Source organism: Myotis nattereri, assembly GCF_964212035.1.
Source record: "Myotis nattereri genome assembly, chromosome: 3".
Taxonomy (NCBI): domain Eukaryota; kingdom Metazoa; phylum Chordata; class Mammalia; order Chiroptera; family Vespertilionidae; genus Myotis; species Myotis nattereri.
In genome coordinates, this window is record NC_138077.1 from 161426891 (window position 1) to 161446839 (window position 19949).

The 19949-nt window shown below is 36.5% G+C and overlaps 1 protein-coding gene across 1 annotated transcript in view; it reads right to left on the bottom strand.

Annotated features, from left to right (window-relative positions):
- MSH4 (mutS homolog 4) overlaps positions 1–19949 on the bottom strand; it is a gene marked incomplete at both ends in the record, with an annotated part of 85863 nt that overhangs the window by 44835 nt on the left and 21079 nt on the right. The window contains 6 exons of the mRNA XM_081086058.1: positions 341–510; positions 1567–1631; positions 4872–4946; positions 12892–12959; positions 15963–16135; positions 18698–18871. Coding sequence (XP_080942184.1) covers positions 341–510; positions 1567–1631; positions 4872–4946; positions 12892–12959; positions 15963–16135; positions 18698–18871 — 725 coding nt within the window. The remainder of the gene's footprint in view (positions 1–340; positions 511–1566; positions 1632–4871; positions 4947–12891; positions 12960–15962; positions 16136–18697; positions 18872–19949) is intronic.

Sequence of the window (19949 nt, forward strand, 5' to 3'; positions counted from 1 at the left end):
TTACTATACTGGCTCAAATGCATCCTCTTCTAGATAAAAATTATATCTCTTCCTCCACTGAAACCCTTTAATACTGATAGCCTGCATTTTTTATGCAGTTTCATGTTCTATAAAGGTACTTCTATATTTAACTTTGGAGGAAAAAAACAGACATATTATAACACTTTGTAATCTTTATTTTTTTAAATATTCCTTAAGTGGTAATATGTGTTAATATTACCTGTTTGATAACAAAAAAATAAAAAGTATTCAGAGCAGGTTATCACCAACAAAAAAGCACAGCATGTCTAAAAGTTTGTTTTCTTTCTAAAAAACAAAAAAATATGCTCAATTAAATTACCTGCTATGTCATCTACAATCTCTGTATATGTTCTTCTAGCTATGTCCAGAAATTCATTTATATTAGACCTCACTGCATAGCACTTTTGAGTCCTCATGTTCAGGCATCCTTTCATGTACCTTGCATCATCATTAATTACTGTTTTAATCTTTTCAAGTATGATTCCAAACCTAAAAAAAGAATATTACAGGCAATAAGTAAAACAATTATAATTCATAATTTGAGTCATAGTTAATAACAAATATCATATTATCTTAAATCACTGTTTAAAATAACGATTAAGCAATATATATTTAAATTTACATAAGTTAGAACTTCGACTATGTCAATTTTAAACTACTTTGTTGGACTAGATTCTGAAAATAATATGAGGTCACCAAGAGCGATTCTACAACTGCTAGTAAACAGATCTCCCAAATTATACATACTGACTGTGCCCATGAATATAAAATGTACCCTGGAACAACTGTTAAAAAATTTCTGGTTTCATGTTCACTGATTCAATAAACATTTACTTATACCATGTATTAAGCACTCTGTTAGATGCAGAGATTCAAAGAAGGATTAACGTATGGTCCTCACACTTAATGGGGGAAAGGGAGACTGAACATATATTGTGAGACAGTATACAAGTGATTAAATACAGTGATTATGCAAACCAGAAGTCTAACGTTTTGTTTATTCTGTTGTATATTCTATGGTAATTCAGTTTTATTATGAACCCCAATTTGTAGGCTTACATAAGATCTGAATCTTAAATCAATGAAATAACAGTTTTTAAGTATCAAGTCATTTTGGTCAAGAGCCAAGGTGCTACTGCTATAAACAATATTAAAATTAAATTGTATTTAGATCTTATTCAGTATTCATGTCTATTATTTTTGGTTATATTAGGCCCTTCACGATTTAACAAAAGAGAAAATACATGCTTATATTTGTAAGACTTTCCATAAGAGAATGGCTAAAAAGATATATTAAAATTGTGTATGATTTTTTAATGCTATTCTAATTGTCCATTAACACAAATACTCAATATGATGTTGCCCTACTTATTGGTATTTACAAGATAAAATGTATAGTTACAATTTTGAAGAATAGTTTAAAGGGTCTATTAACTAAAGCTCAAGTAATTATTCTACAAAATATAATTAGAGTTCTTAAAAATCAGTGACGATCAGGAAGAAAGGGATAATCTGATATTTGATTAACAGTTGAGTGACAAAGACCTCTTATCTTCCAAGGAACCATAGTAAGCTCTTAATAAAGGTGTATTACAGTTCTTCAGAGCAATCTATTAGAGAATAAAATAAAGATAGTTAAGGATAATGAAGTATGACACTATTCACACATAGCATTTTACATTTGTTCAATACTTTACAGCTTACCAAGTGCTTTCTTGCTTCATCTTCTCACTTACATACTCATAAAACATATTTTAGATATGTAGGTGAGGACAAATGGTATCTTTCTCATTTTCCATATTAAGAGCACAGGGCCAATAAGTGGCCTCCATTGCTTCATTATTATGACTTATTTTTCTTGTCTCCCAACTAACTGTTAATACCCACTACTTATCAGAGATAAGTACTTAAGCAGCTATCATTATACATTTGGAGTACTCTACATAAAATTCCAAAATTTGCATTATATTTACATTAAACTAAAAAAGTGCTCTGTATATTAAAAAATAGAGCAATTTCTCCATTCTTATATGGTAAAAGTATGGATTTTATTTTGCTCAATGGTTACTATAAGTTTCATTACTTGAATAAACAAAATAGTTTAAGTGCTATGAGGCAATGGCAATATTTTTTGTTTATGAATAAAATGTAATACTTATACACTAATAAAAACTAAAAAACTCAGAAAAACATAAAGAAAAACATTTAAATCACTCTTAATTCTACCACCCTTCCAAAGATAAATAATCTAAATATTATGGTACATTTCCTGTCACTTCTTTAAAAAAAATTCATTGCATGTTCCTTTTCTCCTCCACTTAATACTATAGCATAAGCATTAAAAAACTTTTATAGCAACAATTTTAAATAATTCCTAATATGTATTCCACCCTGAAGGAAGCAAGTTGTCTCTTCCCCTAATTATTGGAGTTCTAGGCTACTTATAATTTCTAATATAAATAATGCTGCAATTACCATCACTAGGCATAAATCTTGGTCAACATTTTTTAAGTTATTTCAGACAAATTTCTAGATGTGGTATTACAGGATCAAAAAACATATGTTTCAAAAATTTCCTGTAAAATATGTTCAATTTTTATTCCTGCCAGCTATGGAGTTTCCCGTCTCACTGTTCTCTCAGTAGCAGTAAGTTGCACTTTGATTTCCATTTTGGAGTCATTTTCCTTATTTCCACTGTCATTCCACTATTTTCTTTAAAAATTACATAACTTGCCGAAACCGGTTTGGCTCAGTGGATAGAGCGTCGGCCTGCGGACTGAAAGGTCCCAGGTTCGATTCCGGTCAAGGGCATGTACCTGGGTTGCGGGCATATCCCCAGTGGGAGATGTGCAGGAGGCAGCTGATCGATGTTTCTCTCTCATCGATGTTTCTAACTCTCTGTCTCTCTCCTTTCCTCTCTGTAAAAAAATCAATAAAATATATTTAAAAAAATAAATAAATAAAATAAATAAATAAAAATTACATAACTTTTATGATGACAGAAATTAGTATTTTGTCTTTCCTTTGCTATAAATTTTTCCTGAGGTTCTTTGGCTTTTACTTTGCCTTTGAAATATCAAAATTTGAAATTTGTTGAATCAAATCTATCAATTTGGGGAGAAGATTTATTACTATACCACTTTCATCCTAAGAAAGATGACAATGATTTTGAAATCTTTTGCCAAATTGCTTTTATTACATATTTACCAGAATAAACTCTATAAAAATTGTTCATTATTTTTTCTTTTAAAAAAGTTCTTTCTGCCACTTTCATTTTTAAAATATTTTGCACAAGATAGTATTTAAAAATTGATAAGAAAATCACCATTTTGTGACCAACAGAGTAGCAATCACTTCAGCTAAGAGTTTGGCTCAGTGGATAGAGCACCGGCCTGCAGACTAAAGGGTCCCCAGTTTGATTCCAGTCAAGGGCATGTACCTCCTTTGCAGGCTGGATCCCTGGGTGAGGTGCATGCAGGAGGCAACCAATTGATGTATCTCTCTCACATTGATGTTTCTCTCTCTGTCTCTCTCCCTTCCTTCCACTCTTTCTAAAAATCAACAGAAAAATTACCTCAGGTGAGGATTAAAAAAAAAAAAAAGTGTTGCAATAAATAGCAAAATCAATGAGTGAAAGTCTGATGAGAAAAAGGATATTTACACAGTCTCAAAGTATTTCTTCATACATTACTTATAACTTTAAAAAGAAAAATAGGGAAATAGCATCAACATGAGAAATATATATTTTTACAGAATATTACTGCCAAATATGCATAAGCTGAATTTAACCATGAATAAATAATCAGACAAATTGAAGAATATCCTATAAAACAACTGACCTTTACGCTTCAAAATGTCAATATCATAACAAAGAAATGCTGAGAAACTTTTCAATTCAAAGGAGTATATAAAATCCTGACATTAAATATAATGCACGGTCCTGAACTAGACCATGTAACTGGGGGGGAGAGTGGAGGATGGAATCCATAAAGAACATTATTAGGACAACTGGAAAATTTTGAATATGGGCTATAGATTATATAACAGTAGTCTATTAATGCTACATATCCTGAATTTTATAATCATATGTGTTTGGATAAAGGAACATATTTGCTCTTAGGAGATATACACTTTAGTATTTAGGTACTATAACTTATTCTCAAATAGTTCAGTAAAAATAATAATAGTAAGGCCTTAGCCCAGTGGTTCTCAACCTTCCTAATGCCGCGACCTTTAATACAGTTCCTCATGTTGTGGTGACCCCCAATTTCATTGTTACAAATTGAACATAATTAAAGCATAGTGATTAATCACAAAAACAATATGTAATTATATGTGTTTTTTGATGGTCTTAGGTGACCCCTGTGAAAGGGTCGTTCAACCCCCAAAGGGGTCACGACCCACAGGTTGAGAACCGCTGCCCTAGCTGTTTTGGCTCAGTGGAGAGTGTCAGCCTGCGGACTGAAGGGTCCCAGGTTCAGTTCCAATCAAGGGCACATGCCCGGGTTAAAGGCTCCATCCCAAGTAGGAGGCATGCAAGAAGCAGCCGATCAATGATTCTCTCTCATCGTTGTTTCTATCTCCCTCTCCCTCTCCCTTCCTCTCTGAAATCAATAAAAATAAAAAAATTAAAATTAAAACATAAAAAAGAGACAAAAGAAACATCTGAAATTTAAAAAAATAATAATAGTAATAATATGCGTATGTATTGTGCATGTAAAGATAGAGAATATGAGAATTAGTTATACTATTTTGTGATTTTCTCTGAGTTTGAAATTTCTGCAAAACAAAAAATTTAAAAATATGGATTACTAGACATGTTTTGTACAATACACACACATATAAATTACCTTTAAAGGATCCACAAGTTCCAAGGTATGTTTTAGGTATATTAAATTTGTTATCTTTGATTCAGCTGCATTAACCTATTAAAATAAAAATCCAAATGTGGATACCATAAACATTTAATACAAAATGTGCTTTTCAAAAAAAATGTGTTTTCCTCTAAACATTCTATGCTTATCTTATTTCATATACTTTTTATATGTCAATCAAGCCAAGGTACCTGCCAGCCTAAATACTGTTAGGAAATTACTGATCCATTATAGTAAGACTAGCACACTAGTCTCCTGAAAGTCTGAAAATGAAAAAGAGTTCACATCATTGTACCCAATTTTCATTTCTATTAAAGCTCCTTGATCTACCTTAACTCATAGTAGTGACAGGAAAGAACAGTTCAATTCTGAGCAAAAGGATTAATTGAAAAAGGCAAAAAGATTATTTCTGGATAGAAGATATTTGAAAAACTAAATCCAAACAACCCAGATAATTACAAAACAACACAAATTTCCCTTATTGGTTCCTGTTTGTTCAAATAAAATAATTTTCATAATTCCAGTGGCCCAAAGGACTTACAGTTTTTCAAAATAAAGCAACACCAGCATCCTAAATTTTATAAATAAACATTTTATAAATTAAATAATAGTACAATCTCTAAAGTGGTACTATACCTGGGGAAATAAAGAAGTTCTCAAGGATGGACTACTTTACCAATCTGACAAGAACTTTAGGGATATTACTATTGAGATATAGTAGTAATTAATATGGCACTGTTTCTTTTTGAAACCTTCTGACTTTTATCCCCATTGTACACGCAATGTACCTGAACTGTTCTGTCATCAGATGGGTCAATTTAAAAGAAATACCAAAATGTAGGCTTGTAACCCTAAAACAAGTTATCTCATGCTCTCTTATAATGGATCTCTGAAACTAACTGGAAGATTAAAAATAAAATTCATCAAACAGAAGATAACTATTATTACTATTACCAAAGGAAAACATCTTCCAAAAATAGCCAAAACACCCTTGTATAAGAACAAGGTAAAAGAAATCTAACAGGAGAGAACCAAGATGGCGGCATAGGTTAACGCCAGAGTTTGCTGCTTTGAACAACTACTTCAAAAGTGAAACTAAAAGACGGAAGGGACATCACCCAGAACCACAGGAACGCTGGCTGAGTGGAAGTCCTACAACTAGGAGGAAAGAGAAACGCATACGGACACTCAGAGGAGGCGCAGTGCTGAAGTCAAATTCTGAGGTGCGGAGTGCGCGGAGCGGGCTGGCAGCGGAGGGCGCGGTTGGCGTTTTCAATCGAGAGGGAGTCGCAGACTCTGAGCTCCAGATACGAGCGAGTCTTTAGGGACCCAGACTCAAACGGGAGAAGCGGGACTGTCTGGCTTCGGTCAGAGCGAGTGCAGCTTTCTCTCCGAGGTTTGCAGCCATTGCTGGGACTCAGAGAGGCAGAGCCCCTGTGGACAGGACTGAGAGCCGCCATAACTGCACTCCCCGGCCCACCCTGTTGATCCTGTGTGACCCGCCCCGCCCAAGCCCTGCACAGAGGCATTTGCCGGATAGCCTCAGACAAAGGCTAGATTAGCACCTCCCTAGAGGACAGAAGTTCTCTCACTGCTGACACAGCTGATTCTCATAGCCACTTGGCCTGGAGGTCAAACCCTCCCTGGAATTAGCTACAACAATCAAGATTTAACTATAAGACTTGCGCACAAAGACCACTAGGGGGTGCACCAAGGAAGCATAACAAAATGCGGAGACAAAGAAACAGGACAAAATTGTCAATGGAAGATATAGAGTTCAGAACCACACTTTTAAGGTCTCTCAAGAACTGTTTAGAAGCCGCCGATAAACTTAATGAGATCTACAAGAAAACTAATGAGACCCTCGATCTTATATTGGGGAACCAACTAGAAATTAAGCAAACACTGACTGAAATAAAGGATAATATACAGATTCCCGACAGCAGACCAGAGGAGCGCAAGAATCAAGTCAATGATTTGAAATGCGAGGAAGCAAAAAACACCCAACCGGAAAAGCAAAATGAAAAAAGAATCCGAAAATGCGAAGATAGTGTAAGGAGCCTCTGGGACAGCTTCAAGCGTACCAACATCAGAATTATAGGGGTGCCAGAAGATGAGAGAGAGCAAGATATTGAAAACCTATTTAAAGAAATAATGACAGAAAACTTCCCCTACCTGGTCAAAGAAATAGACTTAAAGTCCAGGAAGCGCAGAGAACCCCAAACAAAAGGAATCCAAAGAGGACCACACCAAGACACATCATAATTAAAATGCCAAGAGCAAAAGATAAAGAGAGAATCTTAAAAACAGCAAGAGAAAGAAACTCAGTTACCTACAAGGGAATACCCATACGACTGTCAGCTGATTTCTCAACAGAAACTTTGCAGGCCAGAAGGGAGTGGCAAGAAATATTCAAAGTGATGAATACCAAGAACCTACAACCAAGATTACTTTATCCAGCAAAGCTATCATTCAGAATTGAAGGTCAGATAAAGAGCTTCACAGATAAGGAAAAGCTAAAGGAGTTCATCACCACCAAACCAGGATTATATGAAATGCTGAAAGGTATCCTTTAAGAAGAGGAAGAGGAAGAAAAAGGTAAAGATACAAATTATGAACAACAAATATGCATCTATCAACAAGTGAATCTAAGAATCAAGTGAATAAATAATCCGATGAACAGAATGAACTGGTGATTATAATAGAATCAGGGACATAGAAAGGGAATGGACTGACTATTCTTGGGGGGGAAAGGGGTGTGGGAGATGTGGGAAGAGACTGGACAAAAATCGTGCACCTATGGATGAGGACAGTGGGTGCGGAGTGAGGGCGGAGGGTGGGGCGGGAACTGGGAGGAGGGGAGTTATGGGGGGGGGGGGAAGAGGAACAAATGTAATAATCTGAACAATAAAGATTTAATTAAAAAAAAAGAAATCTAACAAAAATCAATTTCTAATAGAGTAACTAAGAAACTGTGGTATTGGCCTAAGGACAGACAGAGACCAATGAAACAAATAGAGACTAGAAATAGACCCAATAAATTTTGAGTACTTGATTTATGACAAAGGTGGGAAAAAGGACAGTCTTTTCCATAAATGGTGTCAATATAATTATGAATCTATAGGAGGAAAAATAAAATGTGGTCCCTTCCTCATACCACATACAAAAATCAATTCCAGATATTTTTATTGGGAGGAACCAAGATGGCGGCATAGGTAAACACCGGAGATTGCTGCCTCACACAACCACTTCAAAAATACAACTAAAAGACGGAACGGACATCACCCAGAACCACAGGAAGGCTGGCTGAGGGGAAATTCTTCTACTAGAAGGAAAGAGAACAGCATACCAAGACTCAGAGGAGGCGCAGTGCGGAAAATACAAAGGTGTGTTGATGCGCGCTGAGCGGGCTGGTGGCTGAGGGTGTGGTTGTCTGTTTCAATCGGGAGGGAGTCTCAGGCTCTGAGCTCCAGTTCTGGGCGAGTCTCTAGGGACCCAGACTCAAACAGGAGAAGCGAGACTGTCTGGCATCGGTTGGAACTCGAGGGCAGCTTTCTCTCCGAGGTTTGCAGTGGTTGCTGGGACTCTGAGAGGCAGAGCCTCTGGGGATGGGACTGAGAGCAGCCATAACTGCTCGCTCGGCCCACCCTGTTGATCCCCTGGGACCCACCCTACCCAAGCCCTGCACAGAGCCATTTGCCGGATAGCCTCAGGCAAGGGCTAGATTAGCACCTCCCTAGAGGACAAAAGTTCTCCCACTGCAGACACAGCTGATTCTCACAGCCAGTTGGCCTGGAGGTCAAATCACCCCCAGTATTTTCTACAACAATTAAGGCTTAACTACAACAAAACTGCGCACAAAGACCACTAGGGGGTGCACCAAGAAAGCATAAAAAATGCGGAGACAAAGAAACAGGACACAAATGTCGATGGAGGATATAGAATTCAGAACCACACTTTTAAGGTCTTTCAATAATCTTCTAGAAACTGCCGATAAACTTAATGAGATCTGCAAGAAATCTAATGAGACCCTCGATGTTGTGATAAAGAACCAACTAGAAATTAAGCACACACTGACTGAAATAAAGAATATTATACAGACTCCCAACAGCAGACCAGAGGAGCGCAAGAATCAAGTCAAAGATTTGAAATGCAAAGAAGCAAAAAACACCCAACCGGAAAAGCAAAATGAAAAAAGAATCCGAAAATACGAAGATAGTGTAAGGAGCCTCTGGGACAGCTTCAAGCGTACCAACATCAGAATTATAGGGGTGCCAGAAGATGAGAGAGAGCAATATATTGAAAACCTATTTGAAGAAACGATGACAGAAAACTTCCCCTACCTGGTCAAAGAAATAGACTTACAACTCCAGGAAATGCAGAGAACCCCAAACAAAAGGAATCTAAAGAGGACCACACCAAGACACATCATAATTAAAATGCCAAGAGCAAAAATCAATTCCAGGCAGATTGTAAATCTAAATATTAAAAAAAAGCAATAAACATCAGGAATGTAACAAAGAAGAATATCTTCATTTCCTGTTTGTTCGAATCAGTTTTTACAAATTTCATAATTAATGACTTGGCATCCATTCATCACAAGGCCTAACAATGGCCAAAGTTGTTCACATCTCCCCTATGGTTGTGGCTCTTATGGATGCACAAAAATCATATTATAAGCCCTCCAACCACAAACTCCAACATTTGTGTTTTGCATCCTACCCAATAGGGGATGTTTCCACCTAACAACTTCCCATTATAATAAAGATTTTTGCAATGTTTTCCCCTCACTCCTTTTGACTCCTGACCAACCCTAATACTTTCCCATGTGATCTTGTGTGGTATGCTCCCTCTTCTCAGGAATACCAAGTAATAAAAATCTTCTTTTAATGACAGCCTCACCATATCATCACTCAGTCACCTCCATAAATTAAAATCCAATGGGTGCAATCAAAACATTGGGTTAGATAAAAATTTCTTAAGCAGGATACAATAAACACTAACTACAAAGGAAAAAAACACAAACTAGACTACATTTAAATTAAGAACTTCTATTCATCAAAAGATACTACTGACACAGGACCGGTTCTCCAAAAGCCAAGTTTGAGAAACTAGAATTTGAGGCAAATAATGTATTTGAAAAGTAATTTCAGTAAGCAGAAGTAAGAAGGGAAGGGGAGGACAGCACAAGAGGATGCCTTGACGATCCGGTTACTGCTGCATGGTACTATGGCTCAGACCTGTCAAAGATGGTATAAGGTAAGCTTTGGAAGCTATCTCCACAGGTAAGAAAAGTGGAATATTTATTCATCTACTCCTGTTCAGTATTGGTTATGACCTATTGCCAGAGCAAACTCTATTCTCTCCTGCAGCCAGAGAAAGTCCTCAGGCAGTAAGTTTCAGCTACTTGCATAAGAAGCCTTCCTTGTACAAAAGTGAATGCCAAGGGGATGTGGGTAGTACACCAACAGCATCTATACCACAATATTGAGTGGGAAAAGCAAACTAAAAAGTGGGAAAAGATATCTGAAACAAAGAACCAATAAAGGGCTCATATCTAAAATATAAAAAGAAATTCTACAAGTCACAAAAGAAGATAATGAAGAAGAGGAAAATGAGCAAGAGACTTGAACAAGACTTTCACAAAAGTAAGTATTCAAGTTGTCTGTATATATATGAAAGGGTATTCATCTTCAGTAGTAGGAAAATGTAAATTAAAACCACAATAAAATATCATTATTTACCAATCACAATGCCTAAGATTTTTAAACTGACAATATCACATTTTGATAAAGAACAATGAGAATTCTCATACACTGCTGAGAATATAAATTGTGCAATGATTGTGAAAAACATTTTGGCAGATATTTTGCCATTATTTCCTGAAGTTGAAGATATACATCCTCCAGAACCCCAAAATTCCACTCCTAACTATGAACCCAATAAGGGTGTAAACAATTGTATTAAGAAACAGGTACATATTGTTTACCAGCATTATTTCTAATTGCCAAAAACTGTCAACAAGTCAAACAACAGTGAAAGGAGTAATGGCATATTCATACAATGAAATATTATTTCACAATAGAAATAAATGAGCTATATCTACATGCAACATGATTAAATCTCACAAACATAATATTGACTAAAAGAATCCAGATAAAAAAATAAAAATTGGGTTATTATACTAGCATATAAAGTTTTAAAATAGGCAAAATTAAATTATAAAGAAAATTTGGGGGATTTTTGAAAGAGGTAGAAAATAAGATGGGAAGGAGCAAGAAGGGGCATTTTTGAAGTAATGGCAGTATCTATCTCTTTACCTGAGTATTCATTACATGGATATTCACTTTGTGATAAATCAGTAAGCACTGAATTTTGTTTTGTGCAGTTTTCTTTGTGTACAGTGCAAGAAAATGCTGATACTCTGGCTACTGCTATAGTTGTAAGTACTCAAGCAACCTTTCTTCCTGACCCAGGACTCTCATATCTTCTGTCAGCATCTATGAAATTGTGTTAGGCTAACTTGTTAGTTTGCAAGTATGGTAAAATATCAGATGTCTAATAGTTCTTGATATACTATGCTGTAATTGCCTTTTTTTTTTTAAACCTAAGTCTCACACTGGATCATTAATTCCTTTGGTGTAGAAACTTACTTCTTATAGTATCCCTAGCACTTATCACAATGTTTGGTAAAATAAAATCACTTGTTGAATTAACGTAAAAAAAAACCATACACTACAAATATTCATATATGGCAGTCTGAAATCAATTGAGAAAATTAAGTTATTCAAAATGAAGCAAAGAAACTTAGATAAAACTTGAAATTTTTGGTTTAATATTGACATTTTCAAATATTAAAGAATTTTAGATGTTTGTAATGAAAAACACAAAACCTTCTAATACATTAAATAGTATGGTCAGGCCTAACTGGTTTAGCTCAGTGGATAGAGCGTCAGCCGGCAGACTAAAAGGTCCCAGGTTCGATTCTGGCCAAGGACACATGCCCGGGTTGTGGGCTCGAACCCAGTAGGGGGAGTGCAGGAGGCAGCCGATCAATGATTCTCTCTCATCATTGATGTTTCTTTCTCGCTCTCCTTCTCCCTTTCTCTCTGAAATCAATAAAGAAATATGACGGTATCCTGGCCCTGGACGGTTTGGTTCAATGGATAGAGCGTCGGCCTGTGGACTGAAGGGTCCCAGGTTCGATTCCGGTCAAGGGCACATGCCCGGGTTGAGGGCTCGGTCCCCAGGAGGCAGGCGATCAGTGATTCTCTCTCATCATTGATGTTGCTATCTCTCTCCCTCTTCCTTCTTCTCTGAAATCAATAAAAATAAATTTTTTTAAAAAGAAAAAAATAAATAAATAGAATAAAATAGTATGGTCAGAAACATTTTAGAGGAAGAAAAGACATTTGGGCCCTAGCCGGTTTGGCTCAGGGGATAGAGTGTCAGCCTGCAGACTGAAGGGTCCCAGGTTCTATTCCAGTCAAGGGCACATGGCGGGAGTTGTGGGCTCAATCCCAGTGGGGGGCGTGCAGGAGGCAGCCAATCAATGATTCTTTCTCATCTTTGATGCTTTTTCTCTCTCCCTCTTCCTTCCTCTCTGAAATCAATAAAAATATATAGAAAGGAAGGAAGGGAGGGAGGGAGGGAGGGAGGGAGGAAGAAAGAAAACATTTGGATTAATTCAAATAACAAATTTTAAGCATTATTCTTCTCACTAAATACTTATGATCAAAAAACGGCATTTTCTAAAATCAATATCCTTAAGGGGAAATACAATAACTCATCTTAAGCAATTCCACACTGGAGATTTTCAGAGGACATTTAGTTTAGTCAGAAGTTTTTGCTTTTAAAGGCCTTAAAAAACTTTGATATTAATAATGAAGCACTTTTCCAAAATATTTTAATAATGTCCAATTGTTACATTACATTAAGACAAGTTTTATCACAATGTATAATAATAATATAACCTATAATGTATATATAAACATACCGTGTCTTGCTTTGGAATTTGGACTAAAACAGAAAGAAGCTGCTCTGTATCAAGAAATCTTGCTATAACTAAAACAAACAGAAACAAAAAAATAATGAGCATTTGAACTTTTTAAAATATAGACTATGTATCCTCAAATAATAAACTAGAACCATTCTACCTACAAATATTACTTGTTTTAGGTGTCTTTATCTATCTTACATGTGCCAGGAAAAAAATAATAGTCAATTCTTAATTTTGATTACTCACAATCTGTCTTCCAAATTTGACACTGTTAATCACCCCTTGTTCTTGAAACTCTACTTCTCTAACTTTTAGATGTTGCTTCTCATAATTTTCTTCCCACCTTTCTGATCTCTAACTTTTCTTTCTGATACTTAAAAAGATTAGTTTAAAAGCATAGTTAGACCACTAATCATGTAATCTTCCAGAAGTTACCTAACTTCCATCTTTTATTTTTTTTTAATATATTTTACTGATTTTTTACAGAGAGGAAGGGAGAGGGATAGAGTTAGAAACATCGATGAGAGAGAAACATCCATCAGCTGCCTCCTGCACACCCCCTACTGGGGATGTGCCCGCAACCAAGGTACATGCCCTTGACTGGAATCGAACTTGAGACCCTTGAGTCTGCAGGCTGACACTCTATCCACTGGGCGAAACCAGTTAGGGCCTAACTTCCATCTTTTAAATGTGGATAATGACATCTACCTCCTTCGGGTTGCTGTGAGGATTAAGTGAGATAATGTGTATAAAGTATCCTGAACATATCACAGCTCAAAACTGTTTTTATTCTTCTCAACTCATTTTCCAGTTTAAAGTACAGTGGGGCCTTGACTTACGAGTTTAATTCGTTCAGTGACGGAGCTCATAACTCAAATTACTCGTATGTCAAATCACTGTGACATTCACTGCGCCAACTAGCGGTGGGGTATCTGAAGCTGGCGCATAACCCGAATTTTAGCTCACAACTCAAAGCAAAAAATCGGCCAAGAGACTGCTCGTATCTCGAAAAACTCGTTAGTCGGGACACTCGTAAGTCAAGGCCCCACTGTAGTCTATAAAAATAAATGTATGGGTAATTATAATCTATCTCTTTTTAATATCCCCAGGTTGTTGTTTCTATCTCTCTATCACTCTCCCTTCCTCTTTCTCTAAAAAAAAAAATCAATAAAAACATATCTAAAAAAAAAACACCTTTTTATGTCACTCGCTTCCTGTTCAAATCACTAAGTCTTCTGATAATTTTCAGTGTGCCTATTTCTAGCACTGTGCCCTTTTCTAATTTACCACTTCTACTGTAAATTAATTATGTTTGAACTGTTTTTAAAAATTAGAGTAAATAGGCTCAGTATACTACTTATAATACTCTTATACTGTTCAATTATGACATTTTACATGTGATTCCACTAGACTCTTAAAGTCCTTAGATTGGCGTTTCTCTTTTTCAGTCTCTTCCTTCTTCCTTTCCCCAAATCTATCACAACAACCAGAATAATGTTTCTAAAATAAAGGTTTGCTTGTATTACTCTCTCAGTTTAGAACTGTCAGCTGCCTATGTCCTGCATGATAAAATCCCAATGTCTTAGTATTATATAAAGGTCCTTCATAAGCTAGCTCCAGCACTCATTTCCTGCTATTCCCCAATGCTTCAAGTCATAAATAAGTACTGGCCATATCTTAAATAGAGCAAGCTCTTTTATATCAATGTAATTATAACTCTACCTTACCCAACTTCCCCAAAAAACAAGTGTACCTTAAAAAGTAATGAGTATTTAAGATCACAGCCAATAGGAAGCATACCAGATCTTTATCCCTGCTACCACATCTAAACATATTTTCTGTTACCCCATGTGCATTAACAAACCTTGCATAGGCATGCTCCCTTTGTCTTGAATATCATTTCTAGGATTCTCCTGTTGTCAGTCTTACTCATTTCCTCAAGACAAGCTGAAATATTGTCTTTGTGAATCCCATATGGATTCTGTCATTATCCCAGTTTCTTCCTCTGTGTTCCCATAAAATACTCAATTATGGTTGCATTTACCACACTGCATCACATATTTGGAGGTCTGCTTCCCTAACATGAATTTAAGATCCTTGTGAACAGAAACTTAGAACTTACTCTTCCTTATCTTTTTATCCCTAATACCTATAAAATACCTACAATAAAGTAATACTGGGTCTTTTAAAGTAAGTTTCAGATTCTCATATTTTAATAAACTATAAAAATTACTCTCCCACCCTGCTCTATGTTCATATTCCCCTACTTTTTACATGTTACAATAAATTATAAACTGTGACAATACAGGAAACATAGAAATTATTGGAGATTGACTAACATTACATGATTAAATGACTTGAATATTCCTGGCACTTATGTATTACACAGAATGCCAGGTATAGATAGGCCAACAAGATGTTGCTGTGAACAAGAAAAGAGTTATCAGTTAAAAACGGCTTCTTTGTACCTTTCCCAAAGTTTTACTAAATACACTGGAATATATAGAAAAAGTGAATATATTCAACAACATTGGAAGTGCACAGTCACAGACAATATAATGCCAGAATTTTTAAGGAACTGTAAAATTAAAATGTATTTGGAATTGGAATGAGGAAAAATTGTTCAGGCTGTAAATGCCTTCCAGATTTTCATGTGCCAATTGTTTACACTACCAGTACACCAGGAGGGTGGTTGGAAAATGGGGTATGAAAGACAGACCAAGTTCCTAGAAACCAGGAACTGAACTAGGAACAAAGCATACAGAATGTCCTTCCACCAATTTTTTAAGAACATTGCACTGCCATGCCGGTGAACAAACAGCCAGGTGCCCTGGGCAATTCTCTTACCTCATGTTATGGGTTAGATTGTGTCCCTTCAATAAGATATATTAAAGTCCTAAATCCCTATATCTGTGAATGTGACCTTATTTGGAAATTAAATCTTTGCAGATGTAATTAAGTTAAGATAAAGTCATTAGTGTGGGTCTTAAACTGACTGGTGTCCTTATAAGAAGACAATGTATCTTTCTAATAATTTCTATTTATAAACTTAGAGGATATTCATTTACCTGACTGAAGTCCAAAGAAGAGTTCCTCATCTTGAAGTAGTTCTTGAACACAATCTAACCTCATGTTAATGGTTTGAATATCAACTAGAGGTTCTAAGATATTAGATCGAAGTCTTCTACTCCCTCCAGGAGTCTTAGTGTAATTTAGAACACCAAAGAGAGTGTGATTATTCCTTTGAAACCACAAGTTGGAAAATTTTCATTAAGTATACAAAAGACAAATATAAGAAAATTGCAATTTTAATTTGTAACTAAATAATCCTATAATCTATAGTGGTGAATCTCAAATGTTAACATGCATACAAATCACATGTGTATTCTGATTCAGGACAGGCATGAGACCTAAGAATCTACATTTTGAATACGCTCCCAAGTATGCTGTCAGTCAATGAACCATATGTTGATTAATAAGAATCTACAGTATCTTCTTACATTTAACAATTTTTTCATAGATCATTTACCATAGTCAGGCTAATATAAAATGTTCTAATCCAGCCCTAGCCAGTTTGGCTCAGTGGATAGAGCATCAGCCTGCAGATTGAAGGGTCCCAGGTTCTATTCCAATCAAGGGCACATGCCCAGGTTGCCTGGGTTGCTCAATCTACAATAGGGGGTGTGCAGGAATCAGCTGATCAATGATTCTCTCTCATCACTGATGTTTCTATCTCTTTCACCTTCTCCCTTCCTCTCTGAAATCAATAAAAAGATATGTTAAAAAATAAAATAAAATGTTCTAATCTGGCGGTTCTCAACCTGGGGGTCGCAACCCCTTTGGCGAGTCGCCTAAGACCATCCTGCATATCAGATATTTACATTAGTATTCATAACAATAGCAATAGTACAGTTATGAAGTACCAACGAAAATAATTTTATGGTTGGGTCACAACATGAGGAACTGTATTTAAAGGGCCAGAAGGTTGAGAACCACTGTTCTAATCCATGACATTCCATTAGTAATAGCAAGATATCAATAATAACCCTATATAATAAAAGGCTAATATGCAAATTGTCTCCTCCACCAGGAGTTCCACCCAGAGTCCAACCAGGGGGTGGGGCCAGCCCACCAACCACCCACGTCCCCTCCTCTCTGGCTGGCCCCGCTTGATCGGCCCCAATTGGGGCAGGCAGGCTGGACCCCACCCACGTGTGAATCCATGCACCAGGCTTCTCTAGTTGATATAATAAGGATATTTTTTTTTCTGTGATGAAAAACAAATAATATTAATTCATCCTTAGGTGGGGAAAATATTTTACATTAATAAAATGAGTATTTAATATAATCACTTCATTCTAACTTAAGAAGTTAGAGAAATACAAATGAAAGAGAGAAAAAAAATTCAGGTACAGAAACTGTTAAAAACAAACAAACAAAAAAACACAGACTTCCAGGTCAAGATGGCAGGCGTAGGTAAATATGGTATTTGTATCCTCCCACCACCACATCAAAATTACAACTAACCATAATTCAGAACATCCTGAAATCGAACAGAATGGAAGTCCTACAACTAAGGATATAAAGAAGAAGCCACTTGAGACTAGTAAGAGTGGTGGAGACGCAGACCAGGCTAGTCCCAAACCCATGTTTGGTGAATAATGGAAGGGATCTCAGCTGCAGAGATCCCCTCTGAGGAGCGAGGGGTCCCAGCCCCACACCAGGCCCCAGAGACCAGGATTCCAGTGCCAGGAAGAGAAGTTTCCATTACTGTAAAAACTAGCAGGGCCCGGACCTGCGTGGCTCAGTGGCTGAGCATCATCCTATGAAACAGGAGGTGAGATCCACAGTGTGGGACATGCAGGAGGCAGCTAATCAATGATTCTCTCTCATCCATTGATGTTTCTATCTCTCTCTCTCTTTTCCTTCCTCTCTAAATCAATTAAAAAATATATATATTTAAAAAAAAAAAAAAAAGCAAAAACTAGAGGGGATTGTAGCTGAGTGAGATGAAAAGATGCTGGAGTTCCAGGAGGCAGTTCCTCCTAAATGGCCCATCCATGGACTTACTCAGACTCGCTCCCTCTGGGCTCCAGTGCCGGAACAACATCTGAAAAGGCACCAGGGACATGCGGACAGAAAAGGAATTGTCTGGCATCAGAGCAAGAGCTCAAAGGGCAGAGACGTTCTGGCAGAGACCACTGTTCCTTTTCTGAGATACAATGTCCCCTCCACAAAGTCGGCAGGCAAGCACCATATCTGAGTTTCCATCAACCTGGCTTGCACTATTCTCCCTACGCTGGGATTCCCTGCGATCTTGCCCCACCCAACTTGGGGGCCCACCCAGGCTGTTTCCAGTGACTTTTCCATACGAATGACTTGTCTAGGCTCATGCTTCAGACTTTCCTAAAACCTCTTAAAATAGCAGCATTTGGCCTCAGTGTGCCCCATACCTCTCGTTAAGTCGCCCCAGGCCTGGCACTAGCAGTAGCCAGCCAGCCTTGGTTTGTAGCTTGGCCTCTCCTGGGCAGCTCCAAGCCCAGCACAAGTAACAGGCATCTGCAGATCACTTTGTAGCTTATGTCAGATGGCCCCAGGAGCCCTGGGCAGCACACAGGCAGTGGCTTATGCCATTTCTGCAAGTATCTTTTAAAAATCTGATTTTGGTGAAACATCTGAACAATTGAGCAACAATGCAATTATTCTCCATTAACCAATTTTTTTAAATATAAACTATACATAAAAAATATGACATAGTAAAATATGCTGATACATTTTATATAAAAAAAATGGGTGATCTTACCTAGAGTCTTGAATATTAACTAGTAATTCAAGATTTTGGGCTGATGATGAATCTATCATGGCTGTCTGTTCACTACCTTGGAAACAAATCTTCAGCGATTTTGGTGCATAAACTGAATTTTGAATAAATTCAACATATTTTAATAAAGCTGCCACAGCTGCAAGGCAGTAATACCTGTAAGGTGACCCATGATACATCATTATAAATCTGTAGAACAGCAGTTCTCAACCTGTGGGTCGCAACCCCTTTAGGGGTCAAATGACCCTTTCATAGGGGTTGCCTAAGACCATCGGAAAACACATATGTAATTACATATTGTTTTTGTGATTAATCACTATGCTTTAATTATGTTCAATTTGTAACAATGAAAATACATCCTGCATATCAGATATTTACATTATGATTCATAACAGTAGCAAAATTACAGTTATGAAGTAGCAATGAAAATAATTTTATGGTTGGGGGTCACCACAACATGAGGAACTGTATTAAAGGGTCTCGGCATTAGGAAGGTTGAGAACCACTGCTTTAGGATTTAAAAAAAAAATTGCTCTAAGTGAAACATGCATTGCAACTTAATACTAGAAAAATTATAAATACTTGCATAGCACTGCTCAAATTTAAAGTAAAAAAAAGTACACTAAGTGTTCTTGATTTTTTTTAAACAATGTAAATTACCTCTAAATCATAAACCATGATAAAAATGAACAATTTTCTGAAGTCTGACACTCAAGGGATATTAAATGCCAATAAATCACATTAGAAGTCAACATTCAATGATAATTTGTGTCAATTTTTATGTGCCATTATAAGTATTCAAATAATATTGAAAGAGTCTGAGCTTCGAAGGTAAAGTCAGGAGGTCCCAACATATAGGAAAGTACATTATGATCTCAGCGCGAGTAGTCATTATGATTAACTGAGTAAACAAGTGGTCAGAGTATCTATTTAGCATGCTCTAAGAAATATCCTTTCCAAAAATATCATTCCCTGTCTCATGCTGAATCTTTTAGGAGTAAAGTTATGAAGTAACAGGAACACAGCTTTAATCACATTTCTAGTTTACTAAATAGCTATTGAGCTTTTCACTCCAAAATAAAGTAAGCAGCAACCATTAGGGTAATAGATTATGACTAATTTGGAGAAATTATATGTAAATTAAGTTAGCAAGATATGCCTGTGTATAAATTTTAGTTAACTATTTTACTATTTTAATAACTGCTCAATTGTATTATAAGCCAGGCACTTTTTG